Source organism: Caenorhabditis remanei, chromosome V, assembly GCF_010183535.1.
Source record: "Caenorhabditis remanei strain PX506 chromosome V, whole genome shotgun sequence".
Lineage (NCBI taxonomy): Eukaryota > Metazoa > Nematoda > Chromadorea > Rhabditida > Rhabditidae > Caenorhabditis > Caenorhabditis remanei.
Window position 1 is genome coordinate 21,652,127 of NC_071332.1, and position 18,822 is coordinate 21,670,948.

The 18,822-nt window shown below is 38.3% G+C and overlaps 5 protein-coding genes across 5 annotated transcripts; 4 read left to right on the plus strand and 1 right to left on the minus strand.

Annotated features, from left to right (window-relative positions):
- Positions 1-3,320: 3,320 nt before the first annotated feature.
- Positions 3,321-6,724, plus strand: GCK72_021854 (uncharacterized protein; the record flags this gene model as incomplete). The annotated part of the gene is made up of 7 exons (XM_053734538.1): positions 3,321-3,434; positions 4,010-4,096; positions 4,281-4,440; positions 5,112-5,312; positions 5,453-5,614; positions 6,054-6,437; positions 6,483-6,724. 7 exons carry the CDS (start codon positions 3,321-3,323, stop codon positions 6,722-6,724), a joined length of 1,350 nt encoding a protein of 449 aa, XP_053583451.1.
- A 129-nt stretch (positions 6,725-6,853) lies between these two features.
- On the minus strand, positions 6,854-7,927 carry GCK72_021855 (uncharacterized protein; the record flags this gene model as incomplete). The annotated part of the gene is made up of 3 exons (XM_003105228.2): positions 6,854-7,245; positions 7,293-7,403; positions 7,648-7,927. The coding sequence occupies 3 exons, from the start codon at positions 7,925-7,927 to the stop codon at positions 6,854-6,856; spliced, it is 783 nt and encodes a 260-aa protein (XP_003105276.1).
- Positions 6,983-7,945, plus strand: GCK72_021856 (uncharacterized protein; the record flags this gene model as incomplete). Its single annotated transcript, XM_053734539.1, has 2 exons — positions 6,983-7,112; positions 7,662-7,945. 2 exons carry the CDS (start codon positions 6,983-6,985, stop codon positions 7,943-7,945), a joined length of 414 nt encoding a protein of 137 aa, XP_053583452.1.
- Positions 7,946-8,615: 670 nt separating this feature from the next.
- On the plus strand, positions 8,616-9,933 carry GCK72_021857 (uncharacterized protein; the record flags this gene model as incomplete). The annotated part of the gene is made up of 5 exons (XM_003105262.2): positions 8,616-8,717; positions 8,770-8,890; positions 8,944-9,040; positions 9,106-9,180; positions 9,801-9,933. 5 exons carry the CDS (start codon positions 8,616-8,618, stop codon positions 9,931-9,933), a joined length of 528 nt encoding a protein of 175 aa, XP_003105310.1.
- Positions 9,934-10,227: 294 nt separating this feature from the next.
- On the plus strand, positions 10,228-18,597 carry GCK72_021858 (uncharacterized protein; the record flags this gene model as incomplete). The annotated part of the gene is made up of 17 exons (XM_053734540.1): positions 10,228-10,331; positions 10,414-10,558; positions 10,629-10,709; positions 10,803-10,993; positions 11,759-11,842; positions 12,426-12,597; positions 12,732-12,827; positions 13,635-13,917; positions 14,203-14,461; positions 14,943-15,102; positions 15,798-15,971; positions 16,566-16,793; positions 17,189-17,332; positions 17,426-17,521; positions 18,178-18,330; positions 18,390-18,509; positions 18,559-18,597. The coding sequence occupies 17 exons, from the start codon at positions 10,228-10,230 to the stop codon at positions 18,595-18,597; spliced, it is 2,529 nt and encodes an 842-aa protein (XP_053583453.1).
- Between the last annotated feature and the right edge of the window lie 225 nt (positions 18,598-18,822).

The window sequence follows — 18,822 nt, forward strand, 5'->3', positions numbered from 1 at the left end:
TAGTATCTCTTCTTAGAACCAAGTTATGCTACGTTGAACTTGTACATCTGGATGCGTCTCTATCACAGAGTATACGGTAGTTCAAATTCATGTTCAAAGTTACTGAAATGTGTCTCTTTTGCAACTCTCGGTTTTAGTCTATTAAAAACTTTTTGGCCTTCACTACTTTTTTCAACTACCTTCCCTTTTTCGACATGCCTTCAACATTCAAGTTTCAATCCAAGCCGCCGCTTGCAGCGAGAAGTCGCAACGATACTCCGCTATTCCGGTGTTCCCAGTAAATCTTCACCGGCGCCGCTCGAATTATTTTTCAGTAAAAACTTTCATTTTTCTTCGATTTTCATGTATTTCTTGATAATTTATTAGTTTTTTACATTTCGTTTAGGTAATTGATCAATCTTAATTACTATCCGTTTACTACCCGTTGAATAATAACTCCATTATTCGTTTCTAGGCTAATCGAGACAACTTGTGATGGCGTCGGGCGTCTCAACGCAATATGGAGGATGTTTCCGCTATCGGCGGACAGAAAAGGTTTGTTATCGCATGAATCTGATTATAATTCTATGTAGTTTAACTATTCTTTTACAGAATCTGACGTCTTAGCGCCTGAATAAAGCAACAGACGCCAGTCATGACTACCAAAACGTTCTCGATGGGAAATTCAGAGACAACGACGATGTTTTTTCACATAAAATAAAGGTATTTTTGATTCTCTATAAAAGAAAATAAGCGTAGTTATTTAGGAAAAAACATCGTCAAAAGCATCATTAAAGCGAGCTCAAAATCGGGATCGAACGTCTGTCTCAAAGGATTTGTTACACTACTCAACGAAATTGAACAAGCTAAAGAAGAAATCTATGTGAGTAACTATCGGCCTTCGAGCAAATTTTACCTATTTTATTTCAGATTTGATGAACAATCTTCACCAAAAAAGGACTCATTCGAATGAAATCAAAACACCGATTACACAATTTTACACTTGGAACGAGGCGATGAGAAGCGAAAGGAAACAAGTCAAATGGAGTCAAAAGCCAAGAATATTTTAATTTCTATTTTTCTTCTTTCTTCCTTTTTAATTGTATTTTTGTTTTTTCTTATAATAAACAATAATTATTCAACCATGTGTTCCGAAATTACCGGGGAAAGGGGTCTATTGGGAAAGTGCGCCGGGTGAAAGCTGGCCCGGTGGCGGCTAAACGTTGGTCCGTCGACTGCTAAACGTTGGTCCGTCGGCGGCTCGCACCTTCAACCACCGTATGTTCGCCGTTGGGCAACTTGCGCGCCGCCGCCGGCCCGTTTTTGGGACTTAGCGGTTTACCTGTGTATGAAACTACGCTATGAAGGTTCGACCCCCGCCGGTGTCAAACTTTTTTTTCTTTTTAATTTTTTTTATTCTGAAGTAACTTCTCTCTAATTCATACTATTTTTACTAATTCAATCCCGCGGAATCCGAATATCTACTCAGAATCTTCAAAAATCCTCACCAACTCGATGTTCTACCTCCCAAGTTCAAAGACTACCCCTTCTCCCTCATTCCTCAGTAATCATAAGTAGTAATGTGAGATGAAGCGAGACAACACTTGTTTTCTATCGCTTTTCCCTCCCAGTCATCATCATCATGCTTCTTCTCATCTTCTCTTCTTTTCTCTCTGAGCTCCGAGTCTATCCGAGACTCAGAATGACAGAGAGAGTCCCTCACAAAGTGAAAAATACACACACACACATGTTTTGAAGATGCATCTTTTCTTCTTCTCTCCAATGTCTCCTGGAGCAAAAATTGTAAAGAAACACAAAAATTGTCTTTTTTTCCAATTTTTTTGAAGATTCTTTTTTCCCTCCTGACCAAAAAAATCCGAGATTGCTCATAGTTTAAGATCCCGTCACGAATTCCTGTATTTTCAAAACTCAAAACTTTTTATACCATTGTATAGATCAAGTCCAGAGCTACATTTTCATAGTTGACAACTTTTCTGTGGGACCCCTCCCTGGGTTACTGTACCTTCTGGAACATTGCAACATATCTAGCTAGCTGGTGAGAAGCCGCTATCTTTGAGGAACTACAGTAACCCAGGGAGGGGTCGCAGAAAAAAGTTATCAACAATGAAAATGTAGCTCTGGACTTGGTCTACACAATAATGGTTAAATTTTTGAAAATGCGTCAGAATTGAGTTCAGGGTGGGGTTTTGAAGTTGAGCAACTTTTAGAATTTTTCAACAGAAACTTTATCTCCATGAAAACCATACTCATTTTTGACATTTTGGGTTGAATATTAGTTCATTGGAAAGTTTAAATTATGACAATTTCAAATATATTTTTAATTTATTAATTAGTCAAAATTTGACGGAGATACGGTACTCCAAACATTTGGCGCTTGACGACTCAAGTAAAATTAAATTTCATTCAAAGCCTTGTTTCTTTGTGAATTTTTGTAGATATATAAGAATGATTTAAAATTCTCATAATGTCAGCTATTCAAAAATATTTAAAACTTTTTGAAAATCTCAAAAAAGAGAAAACACTTCAAAATTTTTTATTTTTCAAAAAATATATTCTTTTGAAAATTTACTCAACTTCCAGACAACGTATCTCAACCAAAACTGGCTTAAATTTTAAAATATTAACAGTGTTGTGTAGACTAAGTTCAGAGCTCCATTTTCATAGTTCAAAATTTTTCAATAGGACCCCTCCCTGGGTTACTGTACCTTCTGGAACATTGCAACATATCAAGCTAGCTGGCGCGGAGTCGCTATCTTTGAGGAGCTACAGTAACCCAGGGAGGGGTCCCACTGAAAAATTGTCAACTATGAAAATGTAGCTAAAGACTTGATCTATCGATTGGTATGAAAATTTTTAACATTGATAGTACAGGAATTCGTGACGGGACCTTATACTGCGCTTAAATTATTTTCCAAAATTTTCCAAAATTTTGTATTCGAAAACTTTTTTTTCAAATCAATCTCCTTGATATCATCTCATCTAACATATTTGTTTGCATTTCCTTTGTCTCTTTTTCTCTGCGTCTCTTCTTCCTTCTATCTCTCTCTCTGAGACTCAATCCAATCCAATTGATGATGGGGGGAGAACTCAGTGGCTACTAGCCACTGAGGCTCGTGGGAAAAATAAAAAAAGCTTTTTTCTCTTCTTTTTTGAGTTTTTTGAGTTTTACTATTGGTCAGCACAATGCTTTCTTTCCCTTTTTACTTTTTGGTTTCGAGAAAAAAAAATTTCAAAAAAATGTTTTTCGAAATTTTTTTTGACTGAAATTTTCATATGATATAACTCATTTTATTCATATTTTTCATGTTTTCAGCCTAAAAATGAAAGAACTGCAAAGAATCCGAAGATCGAGTCTCGGCGGATCGACGAGCAGTCTGACACGACGGAGTAGCATCTCGCAGAAGGATATTCAGGCGTTGCAGGAGACATTGCAGGTTTGTAGTGGCCTAGGAATACGAATTTGGGAATTTTAGGCCATCAAAGAAGATTTTAAAACAAATTTGAAGGAAAAAAAGTTTTTGAAAAAAAATTTGAGTTTTTTTCAATTTTGAAAAAATTGAAAACTGCTCAACTTCCAGACCCCACCCTGATCTCAATTTCAGCGCGATTTTAAAAATTCAAACATCATTGTATAGATCAAGTCCAGAGCTGTATTTTTATAGTTGACAACTTTTTTGTAGGACCCCTCCCTGGGTTACTGTAGCTTCTGGAATATTGCAATATATCTTGCTAGCTGGGGAGGAGTGGGAGGAGTCGCCAACTTCAAAGAGCTACAGTAACCCAGGGACAAGTCCCACTGAAATATTATCAACTATAAAAATGTAGCTCTAGACTTGATCTATCGATTGGTATAAAAATCAATAAAATTGAATTCAGGAATCTAAAGTTACAGAGTCTCAAACTTGATTCATCTCATTTTCCCCACTAATGACCGAATTTGGCCGAATTTTTGCAAAACTTCGGCCACCAATCCTTCTATTTTCAGAAACAACAAAAAGTCTCTGCCCAGATGGTGTTCGCCCTCCTTCTCTTCGTTCCACCCGCCACTTTTTTCATCTTTTATTCAATTTCTATGCATACTGGTCTATTTGTGCCGGTGAGTAGTCCATCTGTCTGTCTGTCTGTCTGTCTGTGTGTCCGGATGTCCATTTGTTTATCTGTATGTCCACATATATCTAAATGAGTTTAAGAACCTAAAATCTTTTGAGAAAATTCAAAAAAAAAATTTTCAAAAAAAAATTTTTATCTGAAATTTTTTATCTGAAAATAAATAATTCCAGACAATCACGGCGCTGTTCTTCCGGTTCCCATTCATTCTGCAATGCGTACCGCCCGTCTGGGATACTGTAGCGTGGAAATTCAGTATCGTTCATTCTGGAATTCAGATGATATTCTATTGGGTTCTACCGCATGATCACGCATTGGTCATGAGTTCGGCAGGTAAGAGACTACAAAAACTACAAAAACTACAAACTACAAATACTACGAAAACTTCAAACCCTACTATTTCTTTTTAAAACGGAAAAATGTATTTTTCGGAAAAAAAACCTTTCTTAGAGGTAATGGTTGAGCACACTCAGACTACAAAGACTACAAAGACTACAAACTACGAAGACTACAAAAACTACAAACTATAATGTCCCAGAACTCCTCAAAACCAAAAATGGCTGAAAACTCGTTCTCCGATATCAACAAACTCTAATACTTTTAGTTTGTAATTCAAGACTACAAACCACAAACTACAGAGACTACAAAGACTACAAACTACAACAACTATGAATCGGTTTGAAAGAAACCAGTAACCTTCAATCTTTGAAGGAAGCTTTTGTAGCCTTTGTAGTCTTCACTTTGTAGTTTGTAGTTTTTGTAGTTTGTAGTCTCGAACTACAAGCTCCAACACTAAACGCTAGCTCACAGGTGTCGTCTTATTGACATCTGAAAACGTGACTTTGTAAATTTTGTAAATTGAAAAAGTTGAAAAGTTGTAGTCTGAAGTCTTTGTAGTTTGTAGTCTTTGTAGCTTGTAGTCTTTGTAGTTTGTAGTTTGTAGTCTTTGTAGTTTGTAGTTTGTAGTCTTTGTAGTCTCTCTCCACCAAACAACTCGTTTTCAGGCGACGAAAAGTGTGAAATCAACAGTTTCTTCTCGTGTATTCTGACGTGTCTTCTATACGTATTGGGCGCCTCAACCGGCATTTACAGAGGCGATTTGATCTACATTCATTTCAATTCCATTATTTTGATTTTCGCCATTTTCGCCCTATCGATATGGGCGGCCCTCATCGTTTCGTATCATTTTGGCACAGGGAATAGTGGTAGGTGGAAGAGATGGAAGAGAAAATATTCCAGTTTGGAAAGTTAGGCCACTTCTCCAATTTTCTCTTCCAAAGGGCGGAGGCCGAGTTTTTTTTTCGAAAAGTTAGGCCATCTCATTTCAAAATTCTGGAATTTCCAGTGACGACGATCAGCGAATTCTGGTTTGGCATCGAAAATCATCCGAAAATTTTGGATATCGACCTGAAAAGTTTCATTCGGACACGGTTTACCTTTGTGATATGGCCATTGTTCATTATTTCAGCATTGTATTTCCATAAAATCACTTATGGAACCATTTCTAGTGAGTTTTAAAAAGTTTTTGAAAAAAACTACAAACTACAAATACTACAAACTACAAATACTTTAAACTACAAAGACTACAGACTACAAAAGCTGTGAATCGATTTGAATCAATTATGGGCTCATTTCTAGTGGAGTTTTGAAAAAAAATCCAAAAATCAAAAAAAAAATTCGAAAAAAAACCGTTCATTTTGAACAATCCGACGTTTGAGAAGACTAAAAACTACAAACTACAAAAACTACAAACTATAATGCCCCAGAACACAATCTTCAATCCGCTTTTGATTGTAATTCAAGACTTCAAAAACTATAGACTACAAAGACTACAAACTACAAATACTATAAACTATAAAAGCTATGAATCGATTTGAACCACATATGAACTCAGTGGGTTTTGAAAAAAAAATCCAAAATTCAAAAAAATCTAAAATTTTTTCCAGCCAGCCTATTATGCTTGTCCGGTGTCCAACTCCTATACATATTCCAATTCCACTGGAACGAAGATCTCTATTTAAACTCGCTTGACTCGAAACGATGCGACTGTGGTTTCTATCGGCTTTGGGCGGATTTCGTGTTGGGACCCATCATCTACACGTCACCGATTACTGTACTTGCTGCCACGAATCGATCAGTCGGATTGATTTCAAATGGATTGTTTTGTTTAGTGTCGATGGTTTCGATGGTGTTCAGTGCCAAGTGTGATAGACAGAAATATGAGTTTAGAAGGACGAAAGGGGCGCTGAAAATGGGCGGAGTCGATGCGTTCTTCATCAGTGCCAAGTATCGCACGGATTCGGGGGAGGCTAATGCTAATCTCTTGCTTGGTAAGGGTGCTGGAATCTGAAAATTTCTGAAAAATCTCATTACAGGAAGCGGTCACTGGGGAGTTTGCAGGCATCCAAACTATACTTCTGAAGCTGTCACATTCTTGGCATTCTCTGCTTTCCAAGGATTCCCATCTGTCCTTGCTCACTTCCCTGCTATATTTGTTACATTATTTTTAATAGCTAGAGCTTTCACTGATGAGAATCGATGTCTCATCAAATATGGACAGTATTGGGCACAATATTGCTCTAAAGTTAAATACCGGTTTCTTCCAGGCGTGTTTTAGGATTGAGCTGATAGTTAATAAAGAATTATTTGTGTGAAAAGTCTTTTCCTGAATCTGAAACGTTTTAGAACAAAACACTTGGAATTAATAACAAAAATGTATTTTGTATTCCAACAAATAACAATACATTTAGACAGTCTCTTCCTTGGTGAACTTGACTGGCTTTCCTCCACGAATTCTTCCGGTACGACGGGCAGCGATAAGTCCGACCTTCTTTCCGGCACTGGCGTCTCTTCTGACGGTAGATGGATGTCCAATATGTTGATGGTTACCTCCTCCGTGTGGATGTTCAACTGGATTCATGGCAACTCCTCTGACACGTGGCCAGCTGTTTCTCTTTGCTTTGTACTTGTGGTACGATCTTCCGGCCTTGAGAAGTGGCTTGTCGGTACGTCCTCCTCCAGCAACAAGTCCGATCATGGCTCTGTTGGCGGATTGGATGACCTTCTTGGCTCCAGATGGGAGACGAATACGGGTCTTCTTGGTGTCTGGGTTGTGAGCGATGACGGTGGCGTAGTTTCCTGAAAATTTATTATTGGAAAACGTCAGAAATATTTTTATAACTAACCGGAAGCACGGGCGATAACTCCACGGTCACCAGTCTTGTTCTCAACGTTGCAGATGGTGGTTCCTTCTGGAAGGGTTCCGACTGGAACGATGTTTCCGATCTGGACTTGGGCTGAAAGAAAAATTGAATTAGAAAAAAACGAGAATACGTTATGGCTTTTTGAAGATTAAACTATTGTATTTGCATGAAATGACCGATCCTGACATAATATCACACCGGGGGTAAGTGGCAAAAATTCTTATTGCCCCCTTCAGATTAGCGTAGAACCAATTTGGTTCAGGCAATATGAAAAGGACGAAGCGGAAATGAATTTTCAACTTTCTATTATTTTTGTCTTCAATTGAATTCTACTCACCCTTAACTCCGCAGTGGATGAACTGTCCGGTGTGCATGCCTTCGGCAGCAACAACGGTGGTCTTGACCGTCTTGTACTTGTAAGGGTCGCGGAAAGCGACGACGGCGAGTGGAGCTCCTCTTCCTGGGTCGTGGATGATGTCCTTCACGAGTCCCTTGATGTAGCCGTGACGCTCGGCATAGTCGAGTGGGCGAAGCTTGGAGGCTCCCTTGCGGTGCTTGTTGTGGCTCTTGAAGATACCACCAGCTCCTTTACGCTGGATACGGATACGGCGTCCCATGTTACCCTAGAAAAATGAAGATGAAAAACTGCGAAATTACGAAAATTACGAGACGGATGATTAAAGACAAAAATACAGTGTTTAGCAAATTAAAGTTCCGAAAACTAGCAAAAAAACATGAACAAACCAAGGTTTTCACCTAATTACGCAAAAATATTAAGCTTTTCGGTAATTTTTTAACCTAAAATCAAAAAAAAATTGTAAAATTTGGCTTAAAAACATCGAAAAAAGTTTAGGCCATCGAAAAATTGGTGGAAAAAATTCCCAAAGCAGCTAGACGGAGGGTTGCGGGTCTCGGCACGAAGAGACGCAAAACACCATGCGCCTTTAACGCGTCGCCTCGTAAATCGACACAAGATAGCGTGTAATGAGAAAACTGAAGTGAATTCAAGCGAAACTGCTGAAATTTTTCGGCGGAAATTTAAAAATTTATCAAATCCCGTTAAAAATTGAGATTTTAAAGAGATTTTGAACGAAAAATTCCGGAAAAACGCTCAAATTAGTGGTAAAATGGAGCGAGATGAGAAAAATCGATACGATGTCGCCGTCTCTTCAGAGGAGCACAGCTTCTGCTGCTCGCTCCTCTCTCAAAACACTAACATCTGCGGGGCGAGAAATGTACTAAACCTCTAAAAATTAGCCGCTTTTCCGCTATTTTCCCCCTTTTACTAGGATTTTCTTTGCAAAAATGTCGGCGCCCGCCCAATTTACGATTCCCGCCAGCGAAGTGATGACTTCTATCGTACTTCCCACTATCATTTTTTGTATTGGACTAGTCGCAGCGATGCTGGTAAGCTGCTCGCAAAAAAGAGTGAACATTTTGCTGAAAATTGAAATTGCAGCTCGGAATAAACAAGTGCAAACAGTGGGAATTGGATAAAGTTGTAGAAATGCGGCGGTCGCGGAGAGTTCTACAGCGAGTCACGAATCGGCTGAGGGAGAAAAATTTTAAGACAATACAGAGTGAGTTTTTCAGAGTTCTAGAGCATTTTCAAGCCAAAAATTCTTAAATTTAGGAGCTCGCACCATGAGAAAACGGGCGGCCAGTGCGAAAGCTCGCACCGAATTCTCGCCTCCCGCCTATCAATCGAAAAATAATTCGACAGAATTTCCGTGAGTTTTCAGATTCTGGAGCCCAGAATCTTTGAAAAATTCTGAAATTTTCAGTCTATTTTCAGATGCGGCACGTCTCCACCGCCTTCATACGAGGACGATTTGTTGGAGGAGTATTATAAGGAGTGCCATCCGAGCAGGTCTGTTTGTCTGTGTGTCGGGATGTCCAATTTTGATTTTGAGCCAAATTTCACTGATTTTGAGCAAATTTTGACTGATTTTGAGGCAAATTTCACTGATTTTGAGCCAATTTTGACTGATTTTGAGCAAAATTTCACTGATTTTGAGCCGATTTTGAGCAACTTTTAGCCGAATTTGAAAGATTTTCAGCCAATTTTGACTGATTTTCAGCCTGATTTGAGCAATTTTGAAAGATTTTCAGCCACATTCGAGTGATTTCGAGCCAAATTTGACAGATTTTGAGCCAATTTTGAGCATTTTGACTGATTTTAAGCCAGTTTTGAGCAAGTTTGACCCATTTTCAGCCAATTTTGAGCCGAATTTGAAAGATTTTCAGCCAAATTTGACTGATTTCGAGCCAATTTTGATTGATTTTCATTTATTTCAGCCAAAATTGACACATTTTCAGCCGAATTTGAGCAATTTTGACTCATTTTCAGCCAATTTTGAGCATTTTGACTGATTTTGAGCCAATTTTTGGCCCTTTTAGACGTTTCTTTGGATTTTCAGTCAGTTTTGGCTATTTTTTCAATCAGAACTCATTTTTCCCCATTTTTCCCCATAAAAATCAATTTTCCAGACGCTCCCAACCGGTGCCGAGCTCCCCTCGTCGCTACGTCCGCCAACGTTCGAAATTCAGTTCGGCGGCTCGCCGTGTCAGCCGATCCAGTGTTAACACCCACCAAACACGTGGATCTATTCATATAGTTTAATATATATTTTGAAATTCTTTTAATAAAATAGATTTATTTATTTCCAACACAACAAATTTCGCAATAAGCGAATCAATAAAGATTACACTGACTCATTGGCTTCTCCTCGCCGAAAAAAACGCCAAATGTCTTGTGGGGAAACCCGTTTTGGATCGAAAGTCCGCAATTTGCCGTGAATGCGCCTTATTTGACGCGCAAGTTTTCCACTCGTTTTTGCCATTTTCAGCCGTTTTCAGCCGATTTTCAGCGATTTTTCGAGATTCCCGCCAATTTTTTCGTGTTTTTAGATGAAAAATGGATTCTTCCGGGTTAAAATATACCAGTATTGAACATCTTTTACAATCTGCGAAGCTCTCCGAGCAACAAGTCCGTCAGTATGAGCAGAAATCGTTGGATACGTGAGTTTTGGTATCAAATTGATGGAAATAAGCTGGAATTTTTGGATTTTTCATTGAAAATAATTGAAAAAAACGGTTTCAGCGTGTTCATGTCGATGAAAAAGATGCAAACGGCGAGTGAGAAGGCACGAGGCGATCTGGAAGAGCAGTATCGGTTGTTGATGTTGGCTGGAGATTTGGCGAATATTATAACGAAAAGCCCAAGATTTGCCAAATGGGTTAATGATGTAATTATTTTTTAATAAAAAAAAGTTTTAAAATTTTTCAAAAAAATTTTTTTAATTTTTGAAATTTCAGGCCGCCAATAATTCTCTGTTCAAGGCTCATTTCAAACAGATTGTTGAAGATGGTGGGAAGCTGCAGAGTGTGCTGAAAATGGTAAAAATCGCAAATTTTGACCCGAAATTTCAGTTTTTTGTGTCAAAAATAACGATTTTTAGCGATTTTTATCCCAAAAAAACGCATTTTTAGAAATACGAATCGGCTCAAGTGCGACGTGACAAGCAGGAGCGTGCCGCTGCTCATGAGGCTGAAAAACGGGCGGCCGCCACTCCGGTTCCAGCGACAATGAGGTCTATCCGGTCGACTATAACACCGAGAGAGCTGATTAGGAAGGTTGAGAACGAGGAGCCGAAGAAAAGTGCGCTGATTTTTGATTTGAGGTGAGAAGAGGACACCCGGACACACAGACAGATGTTGAAGAGCTAAAAGTGGCTGAAAATCCAAAAAATCGTCTGAAAATCGGTCAATTTTGGCTTAAAATCACTCAAAATCAGTGATTTTTGATTTGAGGGGAAAGAATCCGTCTGAAAGCGGGCATCCGGACATCCGGACACACAGACAGACATCCAAGAGCTAAAAGTGGCTGAATATCCAAAAAATCTTCTGAAAATCGCTCAAAATTGCCTCAAAATCACTCAAAATCACAGATTTTTGATTTGAGGTGAGATTTTATGCTGAAAATAGCCGAAATCCATCTGAAATCGATCAAAAACTGGAAGTATTTCGAATGGAGAACATCCGGACACACAGACAGACATTTCAGCTTGAAATCCGTCAAAAATTTCCAATTTCGGGTTAAAAAACACCTATGGACAGCCAAAATTCGGCTGAAATCGGTCAAAACCTACTTGAAAGACATCCGGACATCTCGGACACACAGACAGACATCCCAGAGCTGAAATCAATTCAAAAATCGAAATTGTTCAGTGAAAATCCAAAAAAATTGTCTGAAAATTAGTCAAAATTAGTCAAATTTGGATGAAAATCTCTTAAATTTAGATCAAAAATACTCAAAATTGACTCAAAATCGGCTGAAAAGGGGTCAAAATCACTCAAAATCTTTCAAATTTGGCTCAAAATCACTCAAAATCCGTCAAAAATACAATTCTGACTGCCAAAATCCTCCTAATTTTCCCAATTTCCAGACAAAACCAATCCGATGCCATCTTCTATAATCGAAGTGAGATGATCACAGTTATTCAACTACCGTATGATGCCATTGATAGCTCGTAAGTTGTTCGATTTTTTTGATAGAAAATTTGGATTTTTTATGGAAAAATTGATTTTTCTTCAATTTTTCACATAAAAATCGCATTTTTTAGCCGAAAAATAGAGTTTTGTGGGTAATTTTGAAGTAAAAAGTAGTTTTTAAAAGCTTTTTTTCATCAATTTTCCACATAAAATTTTGCTTTTTTAATCAAAAAATTGAATTTTTTGAGTAATTTTCAAGGGAAAAGTAGCGTTTTTCATGATTTTCTCATTGAAAATTTGTATTTTTAACCAAAAAATTGAGTTTTAACAGTAATTTTCAAGTAAAAAGTAGCGTTTTTCATAAATTTTTTAATAAAAATTTTAATTTTTAACCCGAAAATTGTGTTTTTCAGTAATTTTCAAGTAAAAAGTAGTTTTTAAAAGCCTTTTTTCATCCATTTTTCAATGAAAATTTGCATTTTTAATAAAAAATTTGACTTTTTGGGTAATTTTACATGTAAATAGCAACTTTTTTCATCAATTTCCCTATAAAAATTACCGTTTTTAACCAAAAAATTGAGTTTTTCATCAATTTCCCCATAAAATCTCCTCTATTTTCAGTCTAACCTTTGCAAATCTGCGTAACCGTCTAGCCGTCAACCAACGTGCACTTCTCGCCCGTCTCTCTGGTTCCGATTTCGTCGTTCTGATGGACGACGACTCACCTGAACTCCATAGTCACTCGCCAGCACCGAAAACGAAGATGTCGTTTCTTTTTAAGGCATTGACAATGGTAATTTCAGCAAATTTTCACTGAAATCTATCTATCATCGCAACACCGTTTATACAACTGCGCTCTATCGAAATCCCCTCTCAATTTCGGTGGAGCGCGGTTGTAAGAGCAGTCTTGTAGTAGATTTCTTTCAGTATAACACTGTGGAGAGACCTCGAGAGCGGCCAATGTTCATGGATGGTGGATTCAAGTTGTGGAAGGCACAGTATCCAATGTATACGAGAAATGAGGTGAGAAAAGACTGAAATTGAGCTGAAAAACTGGTTTTTCAGTCAAAAAATGATAGGAAATGATTGAAAAATGCTACATTTTCACCTAAATCAGCTGGAAATCAGCTGAAAATAACAATTTTATCATAAAAAGTCGACTTTTCAACTGAAAATCACTTTTTTAAACTAGAAATAGTCGGTTTAGACCCAAAAACGCTCAATTTTGAATTGAAAAAAGCATAAAATCCCCCATTTCTTCAATTCCATCAACCCCAAATTGAAAAAAAGTGGTTGAAATCAGTTTTTCACTCGAAAAATTCCTAAAAATGAGTGAAAAATCCTCAATTTTTCACTCAAAATAGCTGAAATTGAGCTGAAAATTACAATTTTAACATGAAAAGTCATCATTGTCAACCAGAAATAGTCAATTCAGGCCTAAACACGCTCTATTTCGACTGAAATCAAGCTGAAATTGAGCTGAAAATCACAATTTTTTCATAAAAAATCAACATTTTCAGTCTAATTTAACTCGAATCCAGCTCAAAATCTCTTAAAAAAATGGTTGAAATCAGTTTTTCACTCAAAAGATCCCTAAAAATTAGTGAAAAATTCTCAATTTTTGGCTGAAAATAGCTGAAATTGAGTTGAAAATTATGATTTTAACATAAAAAATCGACTTTTTCAACTAAAAACGCTCTATTTTTACTCAAATCCAGCTGAAATTGATCTAAAAATCACAATTTTATCATAAAAAATCAACATTTTCAGTCTAATTTCACTCAAATCAAGCTTAAAATCTCTTAAAATCCCCAATTCCCCAATTTCCAGCAACCCCAAACCGCCCGTTCGTTCCCATCCGACGGTCTGGACAAAGTGATTTCCGAGTATCATTCGTTCTCCGGTGTCTCCGAAATCCGTTATCCAGATCTCATGGCGAGTCCGATTCGCGGCTCTTCTGAAATGCCACCGGGACCGCCCATCGCCATATCGAAACAACCGATTATACCACCACGACCAGCAGCAGCTCAGATTCCACCAGAACCCTCTCAGATTGCTCCGGAGCCAAAAGTGGGCGGAGTCGGCGTTTTCCAGACACCAGCTATACCTCAGAGTGAGTCAATTGGCTGAAATTGGGTCAAAATTGACTGAAAATCGGTGAAAATCGGCTCAAATTCGGCTGAAAATGGGCCGAAATTGCTCAAATTTGGCAGAAAATATTCAATTTTAGCTCAAAATTCACTGAAAATCACTCAAATTTAGCTGAACTTCAATTAAATCTAGCTCAAAATCGCTGAAATTTGGCTCAAAATCAGACAAATTTAGCCGAAAACCAGTCAAAATCAGTCAAATTTGGCTCAAAATCCTTCAAATTCGTCTCAAAATCAGTCTATTCCAGGACCAATGATCCCACCATCAACCTCTACAGTAACCCAATTCGAGCGCCCGGGACCGCCCATTTTCAGTCCAGGACCAGCCTCGAAACCATTCATCCCACCACCACCTCCTCCGATGGCATTCCCTATTCCAGATCGAACGTCCAAACCGATTCCAGACTCGCCCGACTCACTGATACCACGACAGAATGGAGGAATCGATGGGGGCGGGGTTAAGAGACCACCGTTGTTGGATAGAGCGACGAAACCAGCCATGATTTCGTGAGTTTTTGCGAAGAAAATAGAGGAAAAACGCGTCAAAAGCGCCCCAGTAGCTCCAGAATTTTACAACACGCGTCACAGGCACGCCAGGCAGATGAAACTAGCCAAAAAAACGCGTCAAAGACACCCCAGAGTGTTCTCAAGCTGCCAAAAAAACGCGTCAAAGGCGCACCAGATGCTCTCGAATTGCCAAAAAACGCGTCAAAGGCGCACCAGATGCTCTCGAATTGCCAAAAACGCGTCAATAGTGCCCCAGGTTGCTTTCGAATTGCCAAAAAACGCGTCAAAGATACCCCAGATTGCTCTCGAATTGCGAAAAAACGCGTCAAAGATACCCCAGATTGTTCTCGAATTTCCAAAAAACGCGTCAAAGATACCCCAGATTGCTCTCGAATTGCCAAAAACGCGTCAAAGACACGCCTGACTATAGACTAGACCTAACTGTGCTTAGCCCCGCCCCTTCTCACAAAACGAGTTTCAGAAAAGAGTACGAAGTGCAAATATTGTCAATTTACGATCAAATGACGATGGCAATTGAACGATCGATTGATGAGAGAACGAGATCAAGAGGAAGTGGAAATCCGGGAGCTGTTGGACTGTACAATATGGGAAATACGTGCTTCATGTCAGCCACATTGCAGGTTTGAGTGATTTTGAGTTAAATTTGACTGATTTTGAGCCATTTTGAGCCAAATTTGAGCAATTTTGAGCCGATTTTGAGTAATTTCGACCCATTTTAAGCCAATTTTGAGTGATTTTAAGCTAAATTTGACTGATTTTGACCGATTTTCAGACATTTGAGAGCGGTTTCTCCTCAGAAAACTGCGAAAAACCGCTGAAAATTCAGGTTTTGCATCGAAAATCTATCAATTTCACGTTGTAACGCGTCAAAGGCGCGCCAGCTAGGAGACTTTTTGAGAAAGTTTACGAGTTTTTGACCAGTAGACGCGTCAAAGGCGCGCCAGAATCATGATATAGCTCAATTTTGACGGTTTCAAACTTATTTTGGAATGTTTTCCAGGCCAAAACGCGTCAAAGGTGCGCCAGATGCAAAATTGGCGGTTTTAGACACACTTCTGAATAGAAAATGTTCAGTTGTCAGATTGGAACGCGTCAAAGGTGCCCCAGAATCAAATTGAGCGGAATTGGGGTGATTTGAGAATGATTTTGACGGTTTTAAGCCAAATTTGAATGATTTTGAGCCAAATTTGACCCATTTCCAGATGATTTTAAGTTATTTTCACTCATTTCCAGACGATTTTGGCACATTTTCAGCCATTTTTAGGCGATTTTTTCCACATTTTCAGCCCCCAATTCAACTATCTCAATATTTCAGTGTCTGTTCCAAACACCCGGTCTATCCGACGTCTTCACAAAGAAGACGTTCATAACAAAAGTGAATACACACAGTCGTTTGGGATCGAAAGGAATCATTTCCGCCGGTTTCGCATCACTCTCAGACACTATTTGGAATGGAACATACACTGCGATTCGGCCGTCTCGGTTTTTGGTAAGTTTTAATGTCCGGATGTCCACTTTCTTCCCAGCAACCAAAATTGAGTGATTTTGGCCCATTTTCAGCCAGATTTGACCCGATTTTCACCCATTTTCAGCCAATTTTGTGCAATTTTGATCCATTTTTAGCCGAATTTGAGCAATTGTGACCCATTTTCAGCCGAATTTGAGAAATTTTGATCAATTTTGAGCCGAATTTTAGCAATTTCGACCATTTTCAGCCAATTTTGAGCAATTTTGACCCATTTTCTGTCAAGTTTTAGTGATTTTGAGCCAATTTTTACCCATTTTCACCCATTTTCACCCATTTTCAATCAAATTTCAGTGATTTTCACCCATTTTCTGTCAAATTTTAGTGATTTTGAGCCAAATTTGAGCAATTTTGACCCATTTTCTGTCAAATTTGAGCAATTTCGAGTCATTTTTAGCCCGATTTGAGCCGATTTTCACCGATTTTTAGTCAAATTTTAGTGATTTTGACTGATTTTCAGCCAAATTTTAGTGATTTTGAGTCGAATTTGAGCCTATTTTTAGTGATTTTCAGCCTAATTTGACCCATTTTCAGCCCCCAATTCCACTCTTTTTTCAGCAACTCTTCGCCGAGGAAGTCTACAAAGCACTCAACGACGGTCGCCAGCACGACGCCTCGGAATTTCAGATATTCTTGCTCGACGCTCTTCATGAGGACACAAATCAGGCGGCGCGTATCGGATTCGAACAGAATTATCGAGGAGGACAGGCGATTCGAGAGGAAGCGGCGGATTTTCTAAAGAAACACTATATGTTCACAGCGTCACCAGTGAATCGGATTCTTGGGGTAAAAATTGACTGAAAATCGACTGAAAATTGTCTGAAACCCCAAAAAATACAGGATTTTTGATGAAAAATCACTGAAAATCGGCTGAAAATTATCATTTTTTGAAGAGAAAATGAAATTTTTAGTCGAATTTCGATGAAAAAATCACTGAAAATCGACTGAAAATTACTATTTTTCGGTGAGAAAATGACATTTTTAGTAGATTTTTGAAGAAAAATCACTGAAAACTGACTGAAAATTAACATTTTTGTGGAGAAAATTACATTTTTAGTAGATTTTTGATTAAAAATCGCTGAAAATCGACTGAAAATTCCATTTTTCGAAGAGAAAATGACATTTTTAGTAGATTTTTAACTAAAAATCACTGAAAACCCCCTAAAAATTCCATTTTCCAGAGCATTTCCGTGTCAGAAGTTCGTTGTCTGACGTGTCACGAGTCCTCCGCCACATTCGAAGAGAACACCATTGTCTCTGTGGAAATTGTATCGACTTCATCATGTTCACTCGATAATTGTCTTCAATCTCACTTCTCCACTACGGTAATTTTGAATTTCAGTGATTTTAGGTCTATTTTGAGTCGATTTTGGGCCAAATTTCAGTGATTTTCAGCCAAATTTGACTGATTTTTGCAGAAATTGGACGGCGATTCGTGCTGGAATTGCCCGAAATGCAAGCAGCCGCGTCCGAGTACGAGGACGTCGAAACTGTGGCAACCGCCGACGGTTTTGGTGAGTTTTAAAAGCTCATGGCCGAGTTTTTGGAAAAGTTCGGCCATGAACTTTTTCAGTTTTCTCAGAGCGATTTTAGGGGTTTTTGGATAATTTTTGCTGATTTTTAGCTCTTTTTCGAGTAATATCAGTACAAAAATAGTCAAAAAGACCCAAAATACCGCTAGAAACACTTGTGTAACGTGTGGCCGAGTTTTTGCAAAAGTTAGGCCATGAAGTTTTCGAGTCATTTTCCTTCTTTTTTTGTGATAAAAAACCTCAAAACCACTGTTTTCAGTTTATGCAACTTTTTGACGTTTTCAGAATGAAAAATGACTTTAAATTGAGAAAAAAATGCTCGTGGCCGAGTTTTTGCGAAAGTTAGGCCATTTATTTAGTGAAATTTCAGAGCGTTTTTAGAGGTTTTTGGGTTATTTTAGCTGATTTTTAGCTCTTTTTCTATTAGTATCAGTACAAATATAGCCAAAAGGACCCTAAATGCCTCTAAAAACACTTTTGTAACGGGTGGCCGAGTTTTTGAAAAAGTTAGGCCATCGATCCTTCTAGAACCGTTTTTGCTCTTTTCGAGCGATTTTTTTCGGTTTTTTGGGATAAAAAATCTCAAAAATCACAATTTTTTCCTCTAAAACCACAGAATTTCCACTAAAATCTTCCAGATCATCCATCTGAAACGGTTCTCAATGTTCAACGGTGATTTCGAGAAGAATACCGCCCAAGTCTCCTTCAATCCCGAAAGCTTCAATATTAGTCCGTATCTTCACGAAGCGGCGTCCCGAGAGAGAACAAACTACAAGCTGTACGCAGCGACGGTACGTGTCTGGCGCGCGTTTGACGCGCGTTTGACGCATTTTTAAATTTTTCATTTCAGCTGCACAATGGTCGCCTGAACTCTGGACACTACACAGCTGTCGCCTCACATCTGAAATCCGAGAGATGGCATCGATACGATGATGAGACGGTGACGCCGTGCGAGAAATATCAAGTCAATGTAGGGGGTTTTTAGCTATAAATTCTCTAAAAAATCGTTTTTTTTTCAGCAATCACTCGCCTACATTCTGTTCTACAAACGGTGCTAACCCTGGATCTTTTCTATAATTTTTTGCCTTATTTCTAACATTTTTTGCCTTGTTCTGTGTATTATAGAATGTGATTCACTATTATTTTTGATGCCATATAGGAATTGTTTCTTGTAAAAAATTCACAATTTATTCGCTTTCTTGTCGTCTTTTTTTGCCGCCTGTGATTAAAAATAATTGTTTCCCGGCTTTTTTGTGGATAAAAATCCATTTTTCAACTTATTT